The 18,098-nt window shown below is 46.4% G+C and overlaps 1 protein-coding gene across 2 annotated transcripts in view; it reads left to right on the top strand.

The window, feature by feature from the left end:
• Dot1l (DOT1 like histone lysine methyltransferase) overlaps positions 1–18,098 on the top strand; it is a 62,656-nt gene that overhangs the window by 10,842 nt on the left and 33,716 nt on the right. For both annotated transcript variants that reach the window (XM_042697299.1, XM_042697300.1), the window contains exons 2-5: positions 7,411–7,454; positions 11,857–11,931; positions 14,706–14,769; positions 16,386–16,614. In XM_042697299.1, coding sequence (XP_042553233.1) covers positions 7,411–7,454; positions 11,857–11,931; positions 14,706–14,769; positions 16,386–16,614 — 412 coding nt within the window. The remainder of the gene's footprint in view (positions 1–7,410; positions 7,455–11,856; positions 11,932–14,705; positions 14,770–16,385; positions 16,615–18,098) is intronic.

The following is an 18,098-nucleotide window of genomic DNA, read 5'->3' as shown; positions in this document are numbered from 1 at the left end:
AGGATTACAGGCTTTTTCTGTTTATGTGGTACTGAGGAGCCAAACCCAGGACTTCATGCATGCTAGGCAGCACTCCACCACTAGGCCACATTCCCAGCCCTTACTCAACATTTTCAATTATAGCTGGTGTTCTACCACTTGAGCCATGTTTCTATTTTGCTGTGTATTTAGAGAAGAATCATGCCCTGGCTGTCACCGTGACTCTCAGATTTTTGCCTTCTTAGCTGGACATTGGTGGCTCATACTTAAAATCCTAGCAACTTATGTGGCTAAGATCTGAGGACCGATCATTTCAAGGCCAGCTCAGGCAGAAAAAGCATGAGCTGTGGCTCAAAAGTGGTAGAGCACTAGACGTGAGCAGAAGGAGCTTAGGGATAGTGCCTAGGTTCTGAGTTCAAAAGCCCCATGACCAACCAAAAAAAAAAAAATTAGCACCTGGCTAAATATTTTTTATTTTGGTAGAATATCAGTACTGAACCTAGAACCTTACATTTGCTAGGCATGTAGTCTGCCACTTGATTTATGCCAACTCCCTTTGTGGGATTTTCGTTTTGTTTTTGTGTTGATCCTGGGGCTTGAACTCAGGGCCTAGGTACTGTCCCTTAGCTTTTTGTTTGTGTCTGGTCCTCTAACACTTGAACCACAGCTCCACTTCCAGCTTGTGTGTGTGCCTGTGTGCCTGTGCCTGTCCTGGGGTTTGAAATCAGGGCCTGAATTTTGTTCTTGAGCTTCCTCTATCTCCTGCTCCCCCCCCCCCACCCCCCCCACCCCCAAAATCAAGGCTAGTACTCCCACTTGAGCCACAGCTCCACTTCTGGCTTTTTGGTGGTTAATTGGAGATAAGTTTCACAGACTTCCTTGCCCAGGCTGGCTTTGAACCATGATTCTCAGATCTCAGTCTCCTAAGTTGCCAGGATTACAGGCCTGAGCAACTGACACCTGGCTTCACTTTTGGCTTTTTGCTGGTTTATTGGAAATAAGTCTCATTGGCAGGGACTTTCCTGCCTAAGCTGGCTTTTTACCTTGATCTTCAGATCTTAGCTCCTGAGTAGCTAGTATTATAAGCATGAGCTACCAAGCCCTGGAGATTTTTTTTTTTTGTCGGTCGTGGGGCTTGAACTCTGGGCCTGGGCGCTGTCCCTGTGCTCTTCAGCTCAAGCAAGCACTTCACCACTTTAGCCACAGTGCCACTTCCGGTTTTCTATTGGTTTATTGGCGATAGGAGTCTCACGGATGTTCCTGCCCGGGCTGGCTTTGAATTGCTATCCTCAGATCTCAGCCTCCTGGAGTAGCTAGGATAACAGGCCTGAGCCACCAGTGCCCGGCTTGGAGAGTGTTTTTAAGATAAGATCTTATTACTTACTTCCTTTTGCCTGAGCTGGACAGCAGACCCCCCCAGTTTTCAGTACAAGAGTGTATCACCCACATGCAGCCACTCCTGACCTATACATTTAAATTGATTCTTAGGTAGGTATATATGTATGTATAGATGAAACAGTTGTTTGCTGTGGCATCCACTGGAGTCTTGGAATATGGGAGACAACTCTGGTTTAAATCAGGACTTATTGTATTTGCCAAGGAAAATTTTTGTGATCTCCATGGTAGAGGAATTGAGACAGTGAAGCCTGGCTTGTTACCTGCCTACTGCCCAGCATGGACAGATTTTTTTTTGGGGGGGGGGGGGGTCCGGTCGTGACGCCTGAACTCTGGGCCTGGACACTGTCCCTCAGCTCTTCAGCTCAAGGCTAGCACTCTACCACTTGAGCCACAGCACCACTTCCGGATTTTTTCTTTTTGCTTATGTGGTGCTGAGGAATTGAACCCAGGGCCTCATGCATGCAAGGCAAGTGCTCTACCACTGAGCCGCCTTCCCAGCTCCCCCCCTTTTTTTTTTAAGATTTTTTTTTCGGGGCTGGGAAGGTGGCTCAGGAAGTAGAGTGCTTGCCTTGCATCCATGAGGTCCTGGGTATGATTCCTCAACACCACATAAGCAGAAAAAGCCAGAAGTGATGCTGTGGCTTAAGTGGTAGATCTCATTCTCCTTAATAGCTGGGATTATAGGTATGAGCCACTGGCTCCAGGGCATGGACAGATTTTTGTATGGAAGAACTACAAAGAACTAAGCTGCTTCTTTGACATCAGTGACACAGAATGTGCTAGTCATTCAACAGTTGGACTTCCTGGCTAGACTGGAATGCAGTGTCTTGTGGATGATAGATGTGGGTGCTCTTCCTTTGTAAGAAGATCCAGGCTGATGATAAACTCAGTATTCCTGAGACTGTTTAGTGTTCATTTTTTAGAAGGCTTCTGTATGATGTTCTCCTGGAGGCCTGTGGGATAAGTAAGATGAGGCCACAGCTGAGCCAGGGTTCAATGCATTGTTGATTGTACATCTCAGGGCTTTCAGTGGACCTAATAATAGGAATCAGTTGTCATTTATAGCTTGATTCTTAGTGAAATTGAAAGATATACACTATAAAGTAATTCTTGCACTTGCAAATTGGAGAAAGTAGGATCTCAAATTTGAGGCCTGTAGTGAGACCCTGTCTCAAAAATTTAAGGGGTATAGCTTAGTGGTAAAGCATGTGCAAGGCCCTGAGTTCTATCTCTTGCAAATAAAAAGTTTTTAGGTGAGAGGCTGGGAATGTGGTTTAGTAGTAGAGTGATTGCTTAGCATGCCTGAAGCCCTGGGTTCTATACCTCAATACCACATAAACAGAAAAAGCCAGAAGTAGTGCTGTGGCTCAAGTGGTAGTGTGCTAGCCTTGAGCAAAAAGAAGTTCAGGGTCAGTGCCCAGGCCCTGAGTCAAGCCCAAGGACTGGCCAAAAAAAAAGCTTTTAGCTGGGCTCTAGTGGCTCATGCCTGTAATTCTAGCTACTCAAGAGGCCAGGACAGTCTGTGAGACTTTTTAATTTCCAGTTAGTGTGGTAGAGGATTTTCCTTGAACTTTTACAAAAGCTCTGGGACAGCATCCAGGCCCTGACTTCAAGCCCCAGGACTAGCACCCCCGAAAAAAAGCTTTTTAGTCCAGGCTAAAAAGAAAAAGTGTAGCCGGGAGCCAGTGGGCTCAAGCCTGTTATCTTAGCTACTCAGGAGGCTGAGATCTGAGGATCGCAGCTCAAAGTGGTAAAGCACTAGCCTTGAGCTGAAGAGCTGAGGGACAGAGTCCAGGCCCAGAGTTCAAGACCCATGACCTACCAAAAAAAAAAAAAAAAAGTATAGCCCAGACTTCCCTGGAACTTGAGATCCTCCTGCCTCCAGTTCCCCAGTTGGCTTTATAGGCATGTGCAGCCTGGTACTTATTTTTTTTTGTAGAATTGCAGTTTGAATTTAGGTCCTCATGCTTCCTAGTCAAGTGTTTTACTACAGGACTATGCTTCTAGCACTTTTTCTTTACTTTTCTTTTTTTTGGGGGGGGGGGGGGTCCTGTCATGGGGCCTGAACTCTGGGCCTGGGCACTGTCCCTCAGCTCTTCAGCTCAAGGCTAGCGCTCTACCACTTGAGCCACAGCGCCACTTCCGGCTTTTTTTTTTCTTTTTGCTTATGTGGTGCTGAGGAATCGAACCCAGGGCCTCATGCATGCAAGGCAAGTGCTCTACCACTGAGCCACCTTCCCAGCCCCATTCTAGCACTTTTTCATGCCAGTACTAGGGCTTGAATTCAGGGCCTCACCTCTGTTCATCTTTTTTGCTCAAGGCTGACACTCTACCATTTGATCTATAGCTCCTCCACTCCTGGCTTTTTGGTGGAAATAAAGATCTCACATGCCTGGGCTGGCTTCTGTGATCCTCATAACTTAGCCTACTGAGTAGCTAGAATTACAAGCATGAATTACCAGCTGTGGCTTGCACTGGTTATTTTTTGAGATAAGGTCTTGCTTTCTGTGCAGGCCAGATTCTCCTATTTTTCTGCTTTCTGATATAGTTGGAATATCAGGACACCACTGTACTGAACTTCCTTGGTTAAGATGGAAGATGGACTTTGGTTGGTGGACTTTTCTGTCGGGGCTGGCTTAGAACAGTGATCTTTTCTCACCCCCTTCCTCCTTCCATCCCCATCTGCAGCCTTGAACTCTGGTGGGCCTGGGTTCTATCCTTAAGCTTTTGCTTAAGGCTGGTGCTCTACCACTTGAGGTACAGCACCACTTCCTACTTTTTCTGTGATTAATTGGAGATAGAGTCTCATAGACTTTTCTACTTGGGCTGGCTTCAAATCATGATCCTTAGATTCTCAGCCTCTTGAGTAGCTAGGCTTATAGGTATGAGCCACCAGCCTGGCTTACAGTGATGCTTCTAATCCCAGTTTTTCAGGTAGTTTAGCATAAGACTTAATGCCATGGTACCCAGCCATGGTTGAGAAGGGGTCTTGCAAACTTTTCTGCGCAGATTGGCTAGTGGCCAGGTTTACTTAACTTTCATGTCTGTCTGTCTGTCTGTCTGTCTGTCTGTCTGTCTGTCTGAATCTATCTGTCTATCTATTCTCTGTGTTAGAGATGGAACCCAAGGCTCCATGCATAGTAGGCAAACGTTCCGTTATTGAGCTATATTTCCAACTTGCTAGGTACTTTTTTTTGGTCATGGGGCTTGAACTCTGGGCCTGGGTACTGTCCCTGAGCTCTTCAGCTCAAGGCAAACGCTCTATTACTTTGAACTCAGTACCATTTCCGGTTTTCTGGTGGTTAATTGGAGATAAGAGTCTCACAGACTTTAGGGCCCAGGCTGGCTTTGAACCATGATCAAAGGATCCTTAGATCTCAGCCTTCTGAGTAGCTAGGATTACAGGTGTGAGCCACTGGTGCCCAGCTAGGTACTTTATAAGACCCTTTAGTCCACATGTTTCTTTGTCTTCAGTTTCTGTGGGACAGACACTATTCTCCCTGCTGTAGAGCTGTGAGAACTGTGGCCTGGGCTGAGAGTAGTCACTGTTACAGAGTGTCTTTCAGTATGAATTGGTCAGTTGTACTGCTGATGGCCTAGAGTAAACATCTGGCATGATATGGGCCCCAGACCTTCCCCTCAGTCTCAGGTTAAATTAGGCTATTTGTCCTTTTGTGCTAAGAGTTATGTTCTTTCAAGTCTCAGACTTGAACATGTATCAGGTTGCTCATATATCTTAAGTGTCCAGAAGTGGGGACAGGGCTGGTCTACAGACACTGTGAGTTCCCTAGAAGGAATAGTCCCTCTCAAAACTAGATCTGAGTTTTTTTGTGTGTGGTTGTTCCTGTAGCCATGTTGATGACAGAAAGGATGAAATAAAGTGATGTTTAATGATGTGCTTACTCCTCATGTCTATAATATGTGATCTCCACACATGCACAATGTGAGGTTGTACCAGGATACTGTGTCCTCTTTTCACAAGTATAGAGACACAGGACATGTGAGGGACGATCAGAGCTCATCTCAAAGTTTGCATGGGCTGCCTTTTCACTGTTCTATGCAGCCCATTCCTGCACTGGACAGACAACAAAAGTCCATATCAACTCATTATGGCAGAGTAGAAGGGTGAGAGGTATAGGAAGAGGACAGCTTTGTGGGGAGTTGGAATGGTATGAGAGGGAGATCCAGCCATAGCAAGTGAGCCCAGGCTGATGGAGAGTGGCAATAGACATGAGCTGTGAGTGGCCTATAATGCCTGGAAAAGTGGGTGGGCTGAGGATGGTTGGTGGCATACTTCATCTCACTGCTTCCTGGACTCCAAGGAATCCAGATACTGATGTGTGCATGTAGTGTCTCTCTTGATGGGTATGTGTGGTTCTTGTCCTTGCAAGTTCAGTGGTGGAAACCCATCTTTGGAAAATGGTGAGAAGTATAAATAGCTGCTTCAGAGATTCAGATGGAACTGGCACTTCCTGATCCTCCTTGGCTGCCAGGGAGGTGAGGAACATGAGGCCTCTGTTCTTTTTCCTCATCCTTTTTTTATTCTTCTGATTTTTTTTCTGATGTTACTGGGATTTGAACTTGGGACCTTGTACTTGCTCAGCTTGCTTGCTTGCTCAGATGATACTCTACCACTTGAGCCACTCATGACTCTGCTTTTTTGCTGGTTATCTTAGAATCTTGTGAACTTGCCAGTTCTGGCTGACTCCACAATCTTGAGATCTCAGCCTCTTCAGTAATTAGGATTATAGGCATTATAGGCATGACCCTCTGGTACCTGGATCTTCTATTTTTATTTATTTGTTTGTTTGTTTGTTTGTTTTGGTTGGTTGTGAGGTTTGAACTCTGGGCCTGGGTGCTGACCCTCAGCTCTTCAGCTCAAGATGAGCACTCTACCACTTGAGCCACAACTCCACTTCCAGTTTTCTGGTGGTTTATTGGAGATAAGAGTCTCACGATCTTTTCTTCCCAGGCTGGCTTTGAACCACGATCCTCAGATCTCAGCCTCCTGAGTAGCCAAGTTTACAGGCGTGAGCCACCAGTGTCCGGTTTCTCTTTCTCTTTCTTTTCTCTCTCTCTCTCTCTCTCTCTCTCTCTTCCTCTTCCTCTTTCTTTCTCCTTCTCTTTCTCCTCTTCCACCTCCTCTTCCTCCTCCCTCCCCTCCCCTCTCATTTTGCCAGTCCTAGGTCTTGAACTCTGGGAATTGTTCTCCCAGCTTTTTTAGATCAAGGCTAGCACTCTACCACTTGAGCCATCGTACCATTTCCAGCTTTTTCTGTTATGTGGTACTGAGGAATTGAACCCAGGGCTTCATGCATGCTAGGCAAGCACTCTACCACATTCCCAGCCCCTGTTTTTTTTTTTGTAAAGACTTGGGGAACATGTGTGCAATGATGTGGAATTGGTAGTTATACTTGGTCTCTGTGGTCACCTGACTTGGTCTCTGGTTGAGGGGAGAGATAGGGGGAAGGAGGAGCAAGAAACTTGGTTTCAGGCCTGGAATGTTCTGGGCTTGGGCAGCCAGGCATGTATGCTTTTTTTTTTTTTTTTTTTTGCCAGTCCTGGGCTTGAACTTAGAGCTTGGGCATTGTCTTTGAGCTTCTTTTACTCAAGGCTAGCACTCTACCACTTGAGCCACAGGGGCACTTCTGCTTTTTCTGTTTATGTGGTCCTGAGGAATCAGACCCAGGGTTTTATTCATGGTAGGCAACCACCACTAAACCACATTCTCAGCCTGGCCTCTGCTTTTGATGGGTGTTTCCCATTTCAAACACTGGGGAAGCGAAGCCATAGAAACTCATTGACTTGCTTGCCGTTTACTGTAGCTCCAGGCTGCTCAGCCTCTGGGGAAGGAATATTCTCTGTTCCTGTTGGGTAGGAAGGTAGTCAGTGCTGCTGGTAGTTGTCTGGCTCAGAGTCTGTATCAGTTAGAAGTTAAAGAAGGTTATATGTCTCCAATAGAGCTGACCTAGGAAGAGCAGACTGTTTGATTTTCACCCTTATCACCAACTATGCTGCCTTTTTGTTTTTCAGGACAAACATCATGATGCTGCTCATGAAATCATTGAGACCATACGGTGAGTCCTGGGGTGGTATAGGGCATTTGCATCTGGGCGTTTGTGGAGTTGTGATCCAGACAGTTCCTGGTGCAGCCTCTCTTGGAGGCCTTGTCAGAGAGGGACAATATCAGCAGAAGTGATGAGGCACATATACAGTACCGTCTGGTTTCTTTAGGAGGGCCAACAGCATTGGGCTTGCCATATACTTGGTGCAGGCCCTTTATGGTCTACTGTCATAGTCTATAGCCTTCAAAAAATAAGATGCCCAGTTGTCATTGCTATTGTAGCTACTGCCCCTCCCAGTCCCAAAGGGATAAGTTAGAGCCTGTAGCATGCAGGCACATTTTCTACCATTGAGCCACATCCCAGCATTCACCGCAGTGGTGATTAGGGTTTCATTCACACTTCCTGTGGAATAAAGATGGAGCATCATGCTGGAGGGTATGGAGGTTTTCCCTCTTCTTTCCATACCTCTACATGGATATGCAGAGATAAGCAGGTGATTTGTGTCAGTCCTAGGAGGATGCCATCTGCCCTACTGTGCTACTTACTAGCTGCTTTGGAATGATAAGGCAACACTTTTGTTGGGATGGTCACAGCTCAGTCTCCTATCAAGCTGCACCTGATTTTCTCTTCTGGTGGCTTGCTGTGTAAGCCTCATCCTCTGAAGTTTCCTAAATTTTAAGTAAATGGGAGAAAAGCTCTTTTGACTTAATTCACAACTCAGAGGCTACAGAACAGCCAGCTGGCCAGAGCTGAAACTTCTCAGGGAAAGGGATACTAGAGAGAATGAATTCTAGAGGGGTTTAGAGAGAATGAGTGGACCCTAGATTAATTTGGCAGAGATTAACTTGAGAATGGAATGAACAAATAGCACCTCAGGACAGTACCTACGTGTCACATTCTTGACTTCCTTGTCAGACAGGAGATTCCAGGCAGGCCGACCATGAATTGTGTCCTGCTTTGGTGGGTTTGTCTTAAGGGAGATAAGAAAATTTCTGAGAGGGGCCCTCCCAGACCTTGGGGTGAACCAGACCAGGTCAGACGGACACTGATATTGGGGAGGATGGAGTGTTGAGACCCCTCAGCAGTCAGAATGCCTAGGGACAGTTATCATTTCCTTCACATCAAACTGTCAGCCAGCAGTTATGCTACATGGCGGTGACATCTATATAAACAACTGAACTTGGGTGAACTTTCTGTAGGGGCTTATGCTCTAGGACTTTTGTCTTCATTGGGCTTCCCAGAGTGTTGGACAACAGTGAATGAGACCCAGGCCTTCCAGAGCCTGTGAAGCCACTTCTGTTTACTCCTTAGGCTCTGTGTCCTCCCTTCTTCTGCCTCATGAGCAACAAAGCAGAGTTGTCTAAACTAGATTTTTGGGTTTTTTTTGTTTGGCCAGACCTGAGCCTCTCTGTACTCAAGGCTAGCACGCTACCACTTGAGCCACAGTGACACTTCTGGCTTTTTCTGTTTATGTGGTACTGAGGAATCGAACCCAGTGCTTCATGAATGCTAGGCAAGCACTCTACCATAAGCCACATTCCCAGCCCTAAACTAGAAACTAGATTGATTTTTTTTTTTTTTCCCCCAGTCATGGAGCTTGAACTATGGGCCTATCCCTGAGCTCTTCAGCTCAAGGCTAGAGTTCTGTCGCTTGAACCACAGCACCACTTCCAGTTTCTGATTGTTTATTGGAGATCAGAGTCTCACGGGTTTTCCTGCCCAGGTTGGCTTTGAACCTCAGATCTCAGCCTCCTAAGTAGCTAGGATTACGAGTGTGAGCCACCAGTGTCTGACACTAGAGTTTTTTTTTTGCGCTGGTCATGGGGCCTGAACTCTGGGCCTGGGAGCTGTCCCTGAGTTCTTCAGCTCAAGGTGAGCGCTCTACCACTAGAGCCACAGCACCACTTCCGGCTTTTTCTTCTTATGTGGTGCTGAGGAATTGAACACAGGGCCTCATGCATGGGAGGCAAGCACTCTACCACTGAGCCACCTTCCCAGCCCTAAACTATATTTTTGTGAAACCCTTTTTCTTATTTTCCCCAGGAAGATTTGTCACATTTTCACTGTATAGCAGTTAATGGTTCCCCTTCACACCACATGTGTCTCAGAACCCAGTGGGCCTCAGTCCTATAGAGTCCTACATAACTAACTTTGGCCTTTCTTGGTTCTCTGCTTCTCTGAGTTTTAGCATCTGTCTCCAGAAAGCCTCCCTTTACTTCCCATAGGGCTGTTCAGGAACAGGTCTAGAGAAGACTGAGCCTTGATTTTGTACTTGTAGACACAGTGTTCTCTATTTTACTTTGTCTTCAATTTTGTCATCAGGTTTTTGGTTTTTTTAAAAATGGTTTTCAATGTTGATGTCTTTGTTTTTTATTTTTTTGTTGGTTGTGGGACTTGAACTCTGAGCTTGGGTACGGTCCCTGCACTCTTCAGCTCAAGGTAAGTGTTCTATTGCTTGAGCCATAGTGCCACTTCTGGTTTTCTAGTGGTTTATTGGAGATAAGAGTCTCATGGCCATTCTTGCCCGGGCTGGCTTTGAATCGTGATCCTCAGATCTCAGCCTTCTGAGTAGCTAGGATTACAGGAGTGAGCCACTGGCACCCAGCTTGTTTTTTATTTTTGTCTTTTTTTTTTTTCTAATGCCTGTACTAGGGCTTGAACTTGGTGCCCTTACCCTATCCTTGAGCTCTTTTGCTGAAGGCTAATGCTGTACCACTTCAGCCACTTCTGGCTTTTTGTGGTTAATTTAGGATAGAGTCTCATAGACTTTTACTGCATGGGCTGGCTTCAAACCCTGATCTTAGGATCTCAGCCTCCTGAGTAGCTAGAATTACAAGTGTGAGCCAACAGCACTCAGCCTGTATTTATTAATTTATTATTTACTTATTTAGGTTGATTGGTTGGTTGTGGGTTTGATGGGCCTGAGCGCTGTCCTTGAACTCTTCAGCTCAAGGCAAGCGCTCTACCACTTGAACCACAGAACCACTTTATTTTATTTTATTTTATCAGTTGTGGTGCTTGAACTCTGGATACAGTCCCTCAGCTCTTCAGCTCAAGGCTAGAGCTCTACCACTTGAGCCACAGTGCTCAAACTTCTGGTTTTCTGGTGGTTTATTGGAGATAAGAGTTTCAGGGACTTTCCTGCCTGGGCTGGCTTTGAACCGTGATCCTCAGATCTCAGCCTCCTGAGTAGCTAGGATTACAGGCATGAGCCACTGGTGAGAGTCATATGAAGTCTAGGCTAGATAAGTACTACCCACTTTCCAGTCTGACTCTTGAGTGCTTATATTAGAGGTATGTATCACTACACCTGTTTCTAGATTTTTTTTCCCTCTTTTCCCTTTTTATTTTTATTTATTTATTTATTTTTGGTTGGTCGTGGGGCTTGAACTCTGGGCTTGGGCGCTGTCCCTCAGCTCTTCAGCTCAAGGCGAGTGCTCTACCACTTGAGCTACAGCGCCACTTCCGGTTTTCTGGTGGTTTTATTGGAGATAGGAGTCTCACGGTCTCTCTTGCCCGGGCTGGCTTTGAACCGAGATCCTCAGATCTCAGCCTCCTGAGTAGCTAGGACTACAGGCGTGAGCCACCAGCACCCGGCTCCCTTTTTATTTCTAAGAGTTGGTACTGCTTGGCCTTGTAACTTCATAAAATGTGATTCACAACCTGTTCATTAACTTCACACTTGTTATACTGTTGCTTTCCTTTCATACTTTAAGTTGGACAGTGAGAAATTTATTTATTATTTATTTCTGTGCTGATCCTAAGGATTACACTCAGGGCCTAGGAGCAGTCTCCGAGTATTTTGCTCAAGGCTCTACCACTTAAGCCACAGCTTCACTTCTGACTTTTTTTGGAAATAAGAATTACACCAACTTTCCTGCCCAAGATGGCTTTTTGAACCTCAATCCTTAGATGTTAGCCTCCTGAGTAGTTAGGATTATAGGTGTGAGCTACCAGCACCTGGCTAGTACCCCCCCACCCTCAGCCCCCGGTTGTGGGGCTTGAACTCTGGGCCTGGGCACTGTCCCTCAGCTCTTCAGCTCAAGGCGAATGCTGTACCACTTGAGCCACAGTGCCACTTCAGGCTTTCTGGTGGTGAATTGGAGATAAGAGTCTCATGGACTTTACTGCCCTGTCTGGCTTTGAACCTTGATCCTCAGATCTCAGCCTCCTGAGTAGCTAGTATTACAGGCTTTTTCTGTTTATGTTGTATTAATAGTCAAACCCAGGGCTTCATGCATGCTAGGCAAGCACTCTATCACTAAGCTACATTCGCAGGCCCACCTGGCTTAGATTTTTGTTTTTATATTTGAGAGCAACTGGCATCAGGGAAAGCTGTCTATAAAGGATGAGGCTTGAAAAGCAGCATATAGGCTTCTAGAAAAACGATGGCTATTCTGCTTCTTTGTTCCAGATGGGTCTGTGAGGAAATTCCCGACCTCAAGCTGGCTATGGAAAACTATGTCCTAATTGACTATGATACCAAAAGGTAAGTGGTCCATGTCCAGCTTTTTTACTTTCCTGCTGAAGTCATGCTTCAAGTTAGGCAGGAACACAGTAAGAACCAGCCCCTCAGATGGTCTGCACTGGTGATATATTCCCTCATAGAATTCCCTGGCTCCCTTGTTATTTTGCTGGTGTTTATCAAGGATTAGGAAGGCTGTCACAAAGAGGACATGATTGATTTCTCCAAGTTCCCCAGACTTGAAGTCATGTGCGTGTGAAATTACCCTGAGATATCAAGGGCTCTTTTTAAAAATATTTATCATACAAGCTAGGTGTCAGTGGCTTACACCTGTAATCCTAGCTACTTAGGAGGCTGAGATCTAAGGATCATAGTTCAAAGCTAGCCCAGGCAGTAAAGTCCATGAGACTCTTATCTCCAATTAACCACCAGAAAACTGGAAGTGGGGCTGTGGCTCAAGTGGTAGAACTCTAGCCTTGAGCTGAAAACCTGTGGGACTGTGCCCAGGGCTAGAGTTCAAGCCCCACAATTGAAAAAAAAAATTAAATTATTTATCTATTTATTCATTTTTACCAGTCCTGGGGCTTGAACTCGGGGCTGGGGCACTATCCCTGAGCTTCTTGTTTGCTCAAGGCTAGCACTCTACCACTTGAGTCACAGTGCCATTTCTTTTTATAACAGCTGTTCTGCCCAGAGCCTTCTGGAGGCTGGTCTTGGGCTCTGGAAGCTTTGTGTACCTTGGTTGGGTGTGGCTAGTAGCCATGGCTGTTTCTAGCACTTTTCCTAGTGGAAAGTGGGTGGAGAAGGGCAAGGCATCTTAGGAATGTCTGTCTGGAATCTGTTGTTTTCTTTGAGAAAGGACAACTCTGGCTGGCGCCTGTTCAGTTCTAGGAGGTCTGAAGTGGACAGAGCTGTCCTGTTCAAAACTGCAGGACTGTTCTGCTCTGCATTTATTCCAGGAGTGGCTCTGAGTGACTTCCCAGGATGTATTGCCCACTGTGCTTTGCCTGATCTCCAACCTCATTGTTCCAAATGGAGGGACTTAACTGATAGCAATATCAGTCTCTGTGACCACGTTATATTCCCTGGCCTTAGCCTCCAACTCCATAATTGACATTTGGTGCCTGAATAGGAAAGGAGAAGGTCATACTTATGCCAGAGCAGTAGGCCTTAAGGTCAGGGGACTTAGGAAGTTGGCCTCATGCTGTAGGCCCTGAAGTACCTGCCTGGGTATCTGTACTTAGGATGGAGACTAGCCATGGGCTCTTCTTTGCCCTATCAGAGCACAGGAACACTCTCATCTTTTACTGGTTTATTGGAAGATATAGACAGCCAGATAGGTATTAGGGTAAGGCCTGGAAGGAACAGGTACTATAGCTTCTGTCCCCATGGTATTGGGTGTATCAGCCTTCTGCCACCCATTTTTGCTCACAACCTGGAAGCTGAATTGGATTTTTCCTCCCTCCCCTCCCTTCCCCTCCCTTCCCCTCCCTTCCCCTCCCCTCCCCTCCCCTCCCCTCCCCTCCCCTCCCCTCCCCTCCCCTCCCCTCCCCTCCCCTCCCCTTTTACAGTGCTGGGGATGGATCAAAACTTGTAGCTAGGCAAGTACTCCCCATTGAGTCACACCTCAGCCTTTGCTTTACAGAGGCTTCATCCCTTAACAATGTTTTACTTTTTTTTTTTTTTGTCCAGTCCTGGGGCTTGAACTTAGGGCCTGGGCTCTGTCCCTGAGCTTTTGCTCAAGGCTAGTGCTCTACCACTTCAGCCACAGTACCATATCTGCCCTTTTCTGCTTATGTGGTACTGAGGAATCGAACTCTGGACTTCATGCATGGTAAAGAAAGCACTCTACCACTAAGCCACATTTCCAGCCACATGTGTTACTTTGATTTCCAACCTTGCCCCTCTTCCAAGGATAAAGGTATGACAGTGCCACCCTTATAGTCAGGGCTTGAGCTTTGTGCTAACCAGAGCCAGTCAGGAGCCCAAAAGTGGCCTTATCCAAATGGAACACACTCCTGCCACTCAGGACCTTCACAAGGACTAGCAACTTTGGGTAGAAATGGAGTTTTTATTTATTTTTTATACTGTGGCTTGAACTAAAGCCCTCATATTCTAGCTTATTTTGTTTTTGCTCAAGGCTGTACTTTACCATTTGAATCACAGTTCTACTTTAACTTTTTTGTGATTAATTGGAGATAAGAGTCTCTTAGAGGGGCTAGGAAGGTGGCTCAGTGGTAGAGCGCTTGCCTTGAGCTGAAAAGCTGAGGGACAGCACCCAGGCCCAGAGTTCAGGCCCCACAGCCAACAACAACAGCAACAAAGAGTCTCATAGACTTTCCTGCTTTGGGCTGGCTTCAAACCATTATTTTCAGATCTCAGCCTTCTGAATAGTTTCAAATTATGGACTTGAGGTGCCTGGCTTGACTGACATTTGTTGAGTACAGCTTGACCTTGGATTTGACTTAGGGCTCAAACATGTCTCAAATTTACTTTTTTTTGTTGTTGTTGGTCCTGGAGCCTGAACTCTGGGCCTGGGCACTGTCCTCAGCTCTTCAGCACAAAGCTAGCACCCTACCACTTGAGCTATAGTACCACTTCCAGTTTTTCTGCTTATGTGGTGCTGAGGAATCGAACCCAGGGCCTCATGCATGCAAGGCAAGCACTCTACCCTCAGCCAACTTCCCAGCCCCTCAAATTACTTTTGAGGCACAGGTATTGTACTCAGGGACTCCTGCTAGTCCGTGAAACCTGGTGTATTCTGGCTTCTGTGATTGTACCCTCCTTTCCTTTTACAGCTTTGAAAGTATGCAGCGGCTATGTGACAAGTACAACCGGGCTATCGACAGCATCCACCAGCTGGTAGGTGGCTGCAAAACACATCCCTGCCCCCTCTGCTCCATGAGGGTCTTTATAGTACTGGCTCCCGGGCCCTCCAGACAGGCATTTGGACTCCTGCTGGCCAATGGGTGGAGAGAAAGGACTGGCAGGATGACTGGGGGTCAGGCAGCAACAGTCAGGAGCAAGCTGACTATAGACGATAATTGTGTACACCCCCCCCCCCCCCCCCACACACACACACCTGTGTCTTTTTCCTGTCCGGCAACTGGCCTACAACATAATTGTGTACACACATACACACAAACACACACACACACCTGTGTCTTTTTCCTGTCCTGCAACTGGCCTACAACATAATTGTGTACACACATACACACAAACACACACACACACCTGTGTCTTTTTCCTGTCCTGCAATTGGCCTACAACATTTAGCCCCCATCCACACTAACTTCAGCCTGGTCCACCTATCCCAAACCTCATTTCACCCTCACCTGATTCAGCAGATAAGTTAAGAACATAGTTGCAGAGTGCTTATATCCTATGTCCAAGCATGGTCTGCTTTCTAGAAAGTGCCAAGGCCAGTAGAAGAGACTAAGGATGATGCACTAGAAGGCATTCCTAAGTCAGAGGCCTGGAGGGTCTCTCCTAAGTCATAAGTATAAGATGATCTTAGGTCTAGTGACCTGCATATCATATGTTAATGGCATGTGTTGATATTCCCCACATCATCACTACTCTGTTTTTATTTATTTAGTTAGTTTTTTGGGGGGGAGGGAGGAAGGGTCAGTGGTGGGGCCTGAACTCTGAACTCTGGGCCTGAGCACTGACCCTCATCTCTTCAGCTCAAGGCTAGTGCTCTACCACTTGATCCACAGCGCCACTTATGGCTTTTTCTACTTTATGTGGTGCTGAAGTATCAAACCTAGTGCCTCATGCATGCAAAGCAGGCATTCTACCATTGAGCCACCTCCCCAGCCCCTTACTTACTTTTTTATAGCACCAATGTTTGAACTCATAACTCCATGCTGCATGCTGTACTACTTGAGCTGCATCTCGAATTCAGCTTTTTTTCGTCAGTTATATTCTGACTAGGTTAACTTCTGTGATCCTATTCAGACTCCTGAACACATTATGGGCCTAAGCTACTGGCATCTGATTTTTTTTTTTTTTCCCCAGCCATGGGGCTTGAGCTCAGAGCCTGGGCACTGTCCCTGAGCTTCTTTTGGTCAAGGCCAGCACTCTGCCACTTGAGCCATAATGCCACTTCTGGCTTTTTCTGTTTATGTGGTACTGAGGAATTGAACCCAGGGCTTTATGCATGGTAGGGAAGCACTCTTCCACAGAGCCACATTCCCAGCCTATGTGTTTTAATCATGTTTTCTCTTATTTCTTTTTTCAGTCATAGAATGTATGTACACATGTACGTGTGTATATATTTATGTCAGTGGTGGGGCTTGAATTCAGGACCTAGGTACTATCTCAGCTTTTCTGTTCAAGGCTAATGCTCTACTACTTTGAGCCATAGCTCCACTTCTAGTTTTTTGGTGGTTAATTGTTGTTGTTTTCAGTTGGGTCTTGAGTGGTGCTGCTAGCTGCCTGTGGTGTGTGACATGTCCATGTTGCTGTGTTCCTAGTGGAAGGGCACTACTCAGCCCATGAAGCTAAATACACGGCCATCCAATGGGCTCCTCCGGCACATACTGCAGCAGGTCTACAACCACTCAGTGACTGACCCTGAAAAACTTAACAATTATGAACCCTTCTCCCCGGAAGTATATGGGGAGACCTCCTTTGACCTGGTGGCCCAGATGATTGATGAAATCAAGATGACCGAGGATGATCTGTTTGTGGACCTGGGTAGCGGTGAGTGTTGGGAGACATGGCCAGCAAGTTGTTCTTGGAATTCTGAGTGCAATTCAAGCTTAAATGCATTCTCGGAGAGGAAATGCCAAGGTAGGCTCCCTGCCTGTGCTCCTGCTCCTTGCCTGAAGTCCTTCACTGAGGCTCAGATTCCTGCTTCCCTGGCCATTTTGGCTTCTTTCATAACTTTGTCCACATTTGCATCCCTAAGAGACTGTTAGTTTGTGTGTCTCCTTCACCAGAGCAGAGCTCCTGAGGCAGAGCCCCTTGACTTCTAAGTCAAGGCCATTGTTAGCATTGTGGGGCTTACTAGCTTACTTGATCAACATGCATTAAAAGAGCTATTAACTCAGGCTCAGTAACCAGACTTGAAGGTTGGCCCTGGCTCATCCCCAGCCCTCCTTGTAGTTTCTCTGCCTTTTTCTGTATCCTCACAGGGAAGATAGTGGAAGAGCAGGAAGAGGCCTAGTTAATTTCTTCTAGCACTTTCATAAGGTGCTAATTTCATCTGTGAACAGAGCTCATAAGACCTAGTCAGCTTCCAAAGCCCCTGTACTGTTCCTTTGTGGTTAAGTTTCCACTTTGGAGAGAATACTATCCTTGGGTTTTTCAGATAAAGACTTGATTTCTTCCATGATTCTAAACAGCCCTCCCATCTGTTGTTACTTGACTAGTGTTCGAAAGTTGAGTGGCCCTTAACATGTTATCTGCTTGAGATACAGAACTAATTTACCATAGTATGAGAGGCAGTTGCAGATCTTCCTGTGTTTATGATGCATCAATTTTCATGACCCTGGAGTGTGTAACCCTGATTTCACTTCTACTCAGACCCTGCATGGGCATTGAGAAATAAGACTTCCAGTTTTTTGTTTTTGTTTTTGTTTTTGTTTTTTTGGGTCCGGTCGTGGGTCCTGAACTCTGGGCCTGGGGCGCTGTCCCTCAGCTCTTCAGCTCAAGGCTAGCGTTCTACCACTTGAGCCACAGTGCCACTTCCGGCTTTTTTCTTTTTGCTTATGTGGTGCTGAGGAATCGAACCCAGGGCCTCAGGCATGCAAGGCAAGCACTCTACCACTGAGCCACCTTCCCAGCCCCAGACTTCCAGTTTTAAGGATACTTGCTATGCCTCCAATTCCAGCTCAGACCTCTTTGATCATGTCTGAACTCAAGGTGCTATTTAGCATGAGTAGCCAGCCACATGCTGCCTATCTGCACTGCAGCCATGACTTGCAGTAATTTGGGCACCACTCTAGGTGCCCCTAAGCCTTGTGCAGCTATGCTAGGTCTGACCAGCCATCCCATGCATAGCTGCAGGGAGCAAACTGCTTCTGGTGTTTGAGTGCTGCTGTAGGTGATGGAGCAGCGATAGCTGACTCATGGTAGGACCTCTGCCCAGATCTGCTCTCTAGACGTGGCTGAGTGACCTGAGAGAGCAATGTGTTTTTGAGGAGTCCTATGGTCTCCACTCTATGTCAGTGGATATTGTCAAG

The sequence above is a fragment of the Dipodomys spectabilis genome, unplaced genomic scaffold (genome assembly GCF_019054845.1).
Source record: "Dipodomys spectabilis isolate Male_0828 unplaced genomic scaffold, ASM1905484v1 ptg000215l, whole genome shotgun sequence".
Taxonomy (NCBI): Eukaryota; Metazoa; Chordata; class Mammalia; order Rodentia; family Heteromyidae; genus Dipodomys; species Dipodomys spectabilis.
This window is presented reverse-complemented; position numbering and strand designations above follow the sequence as displayed.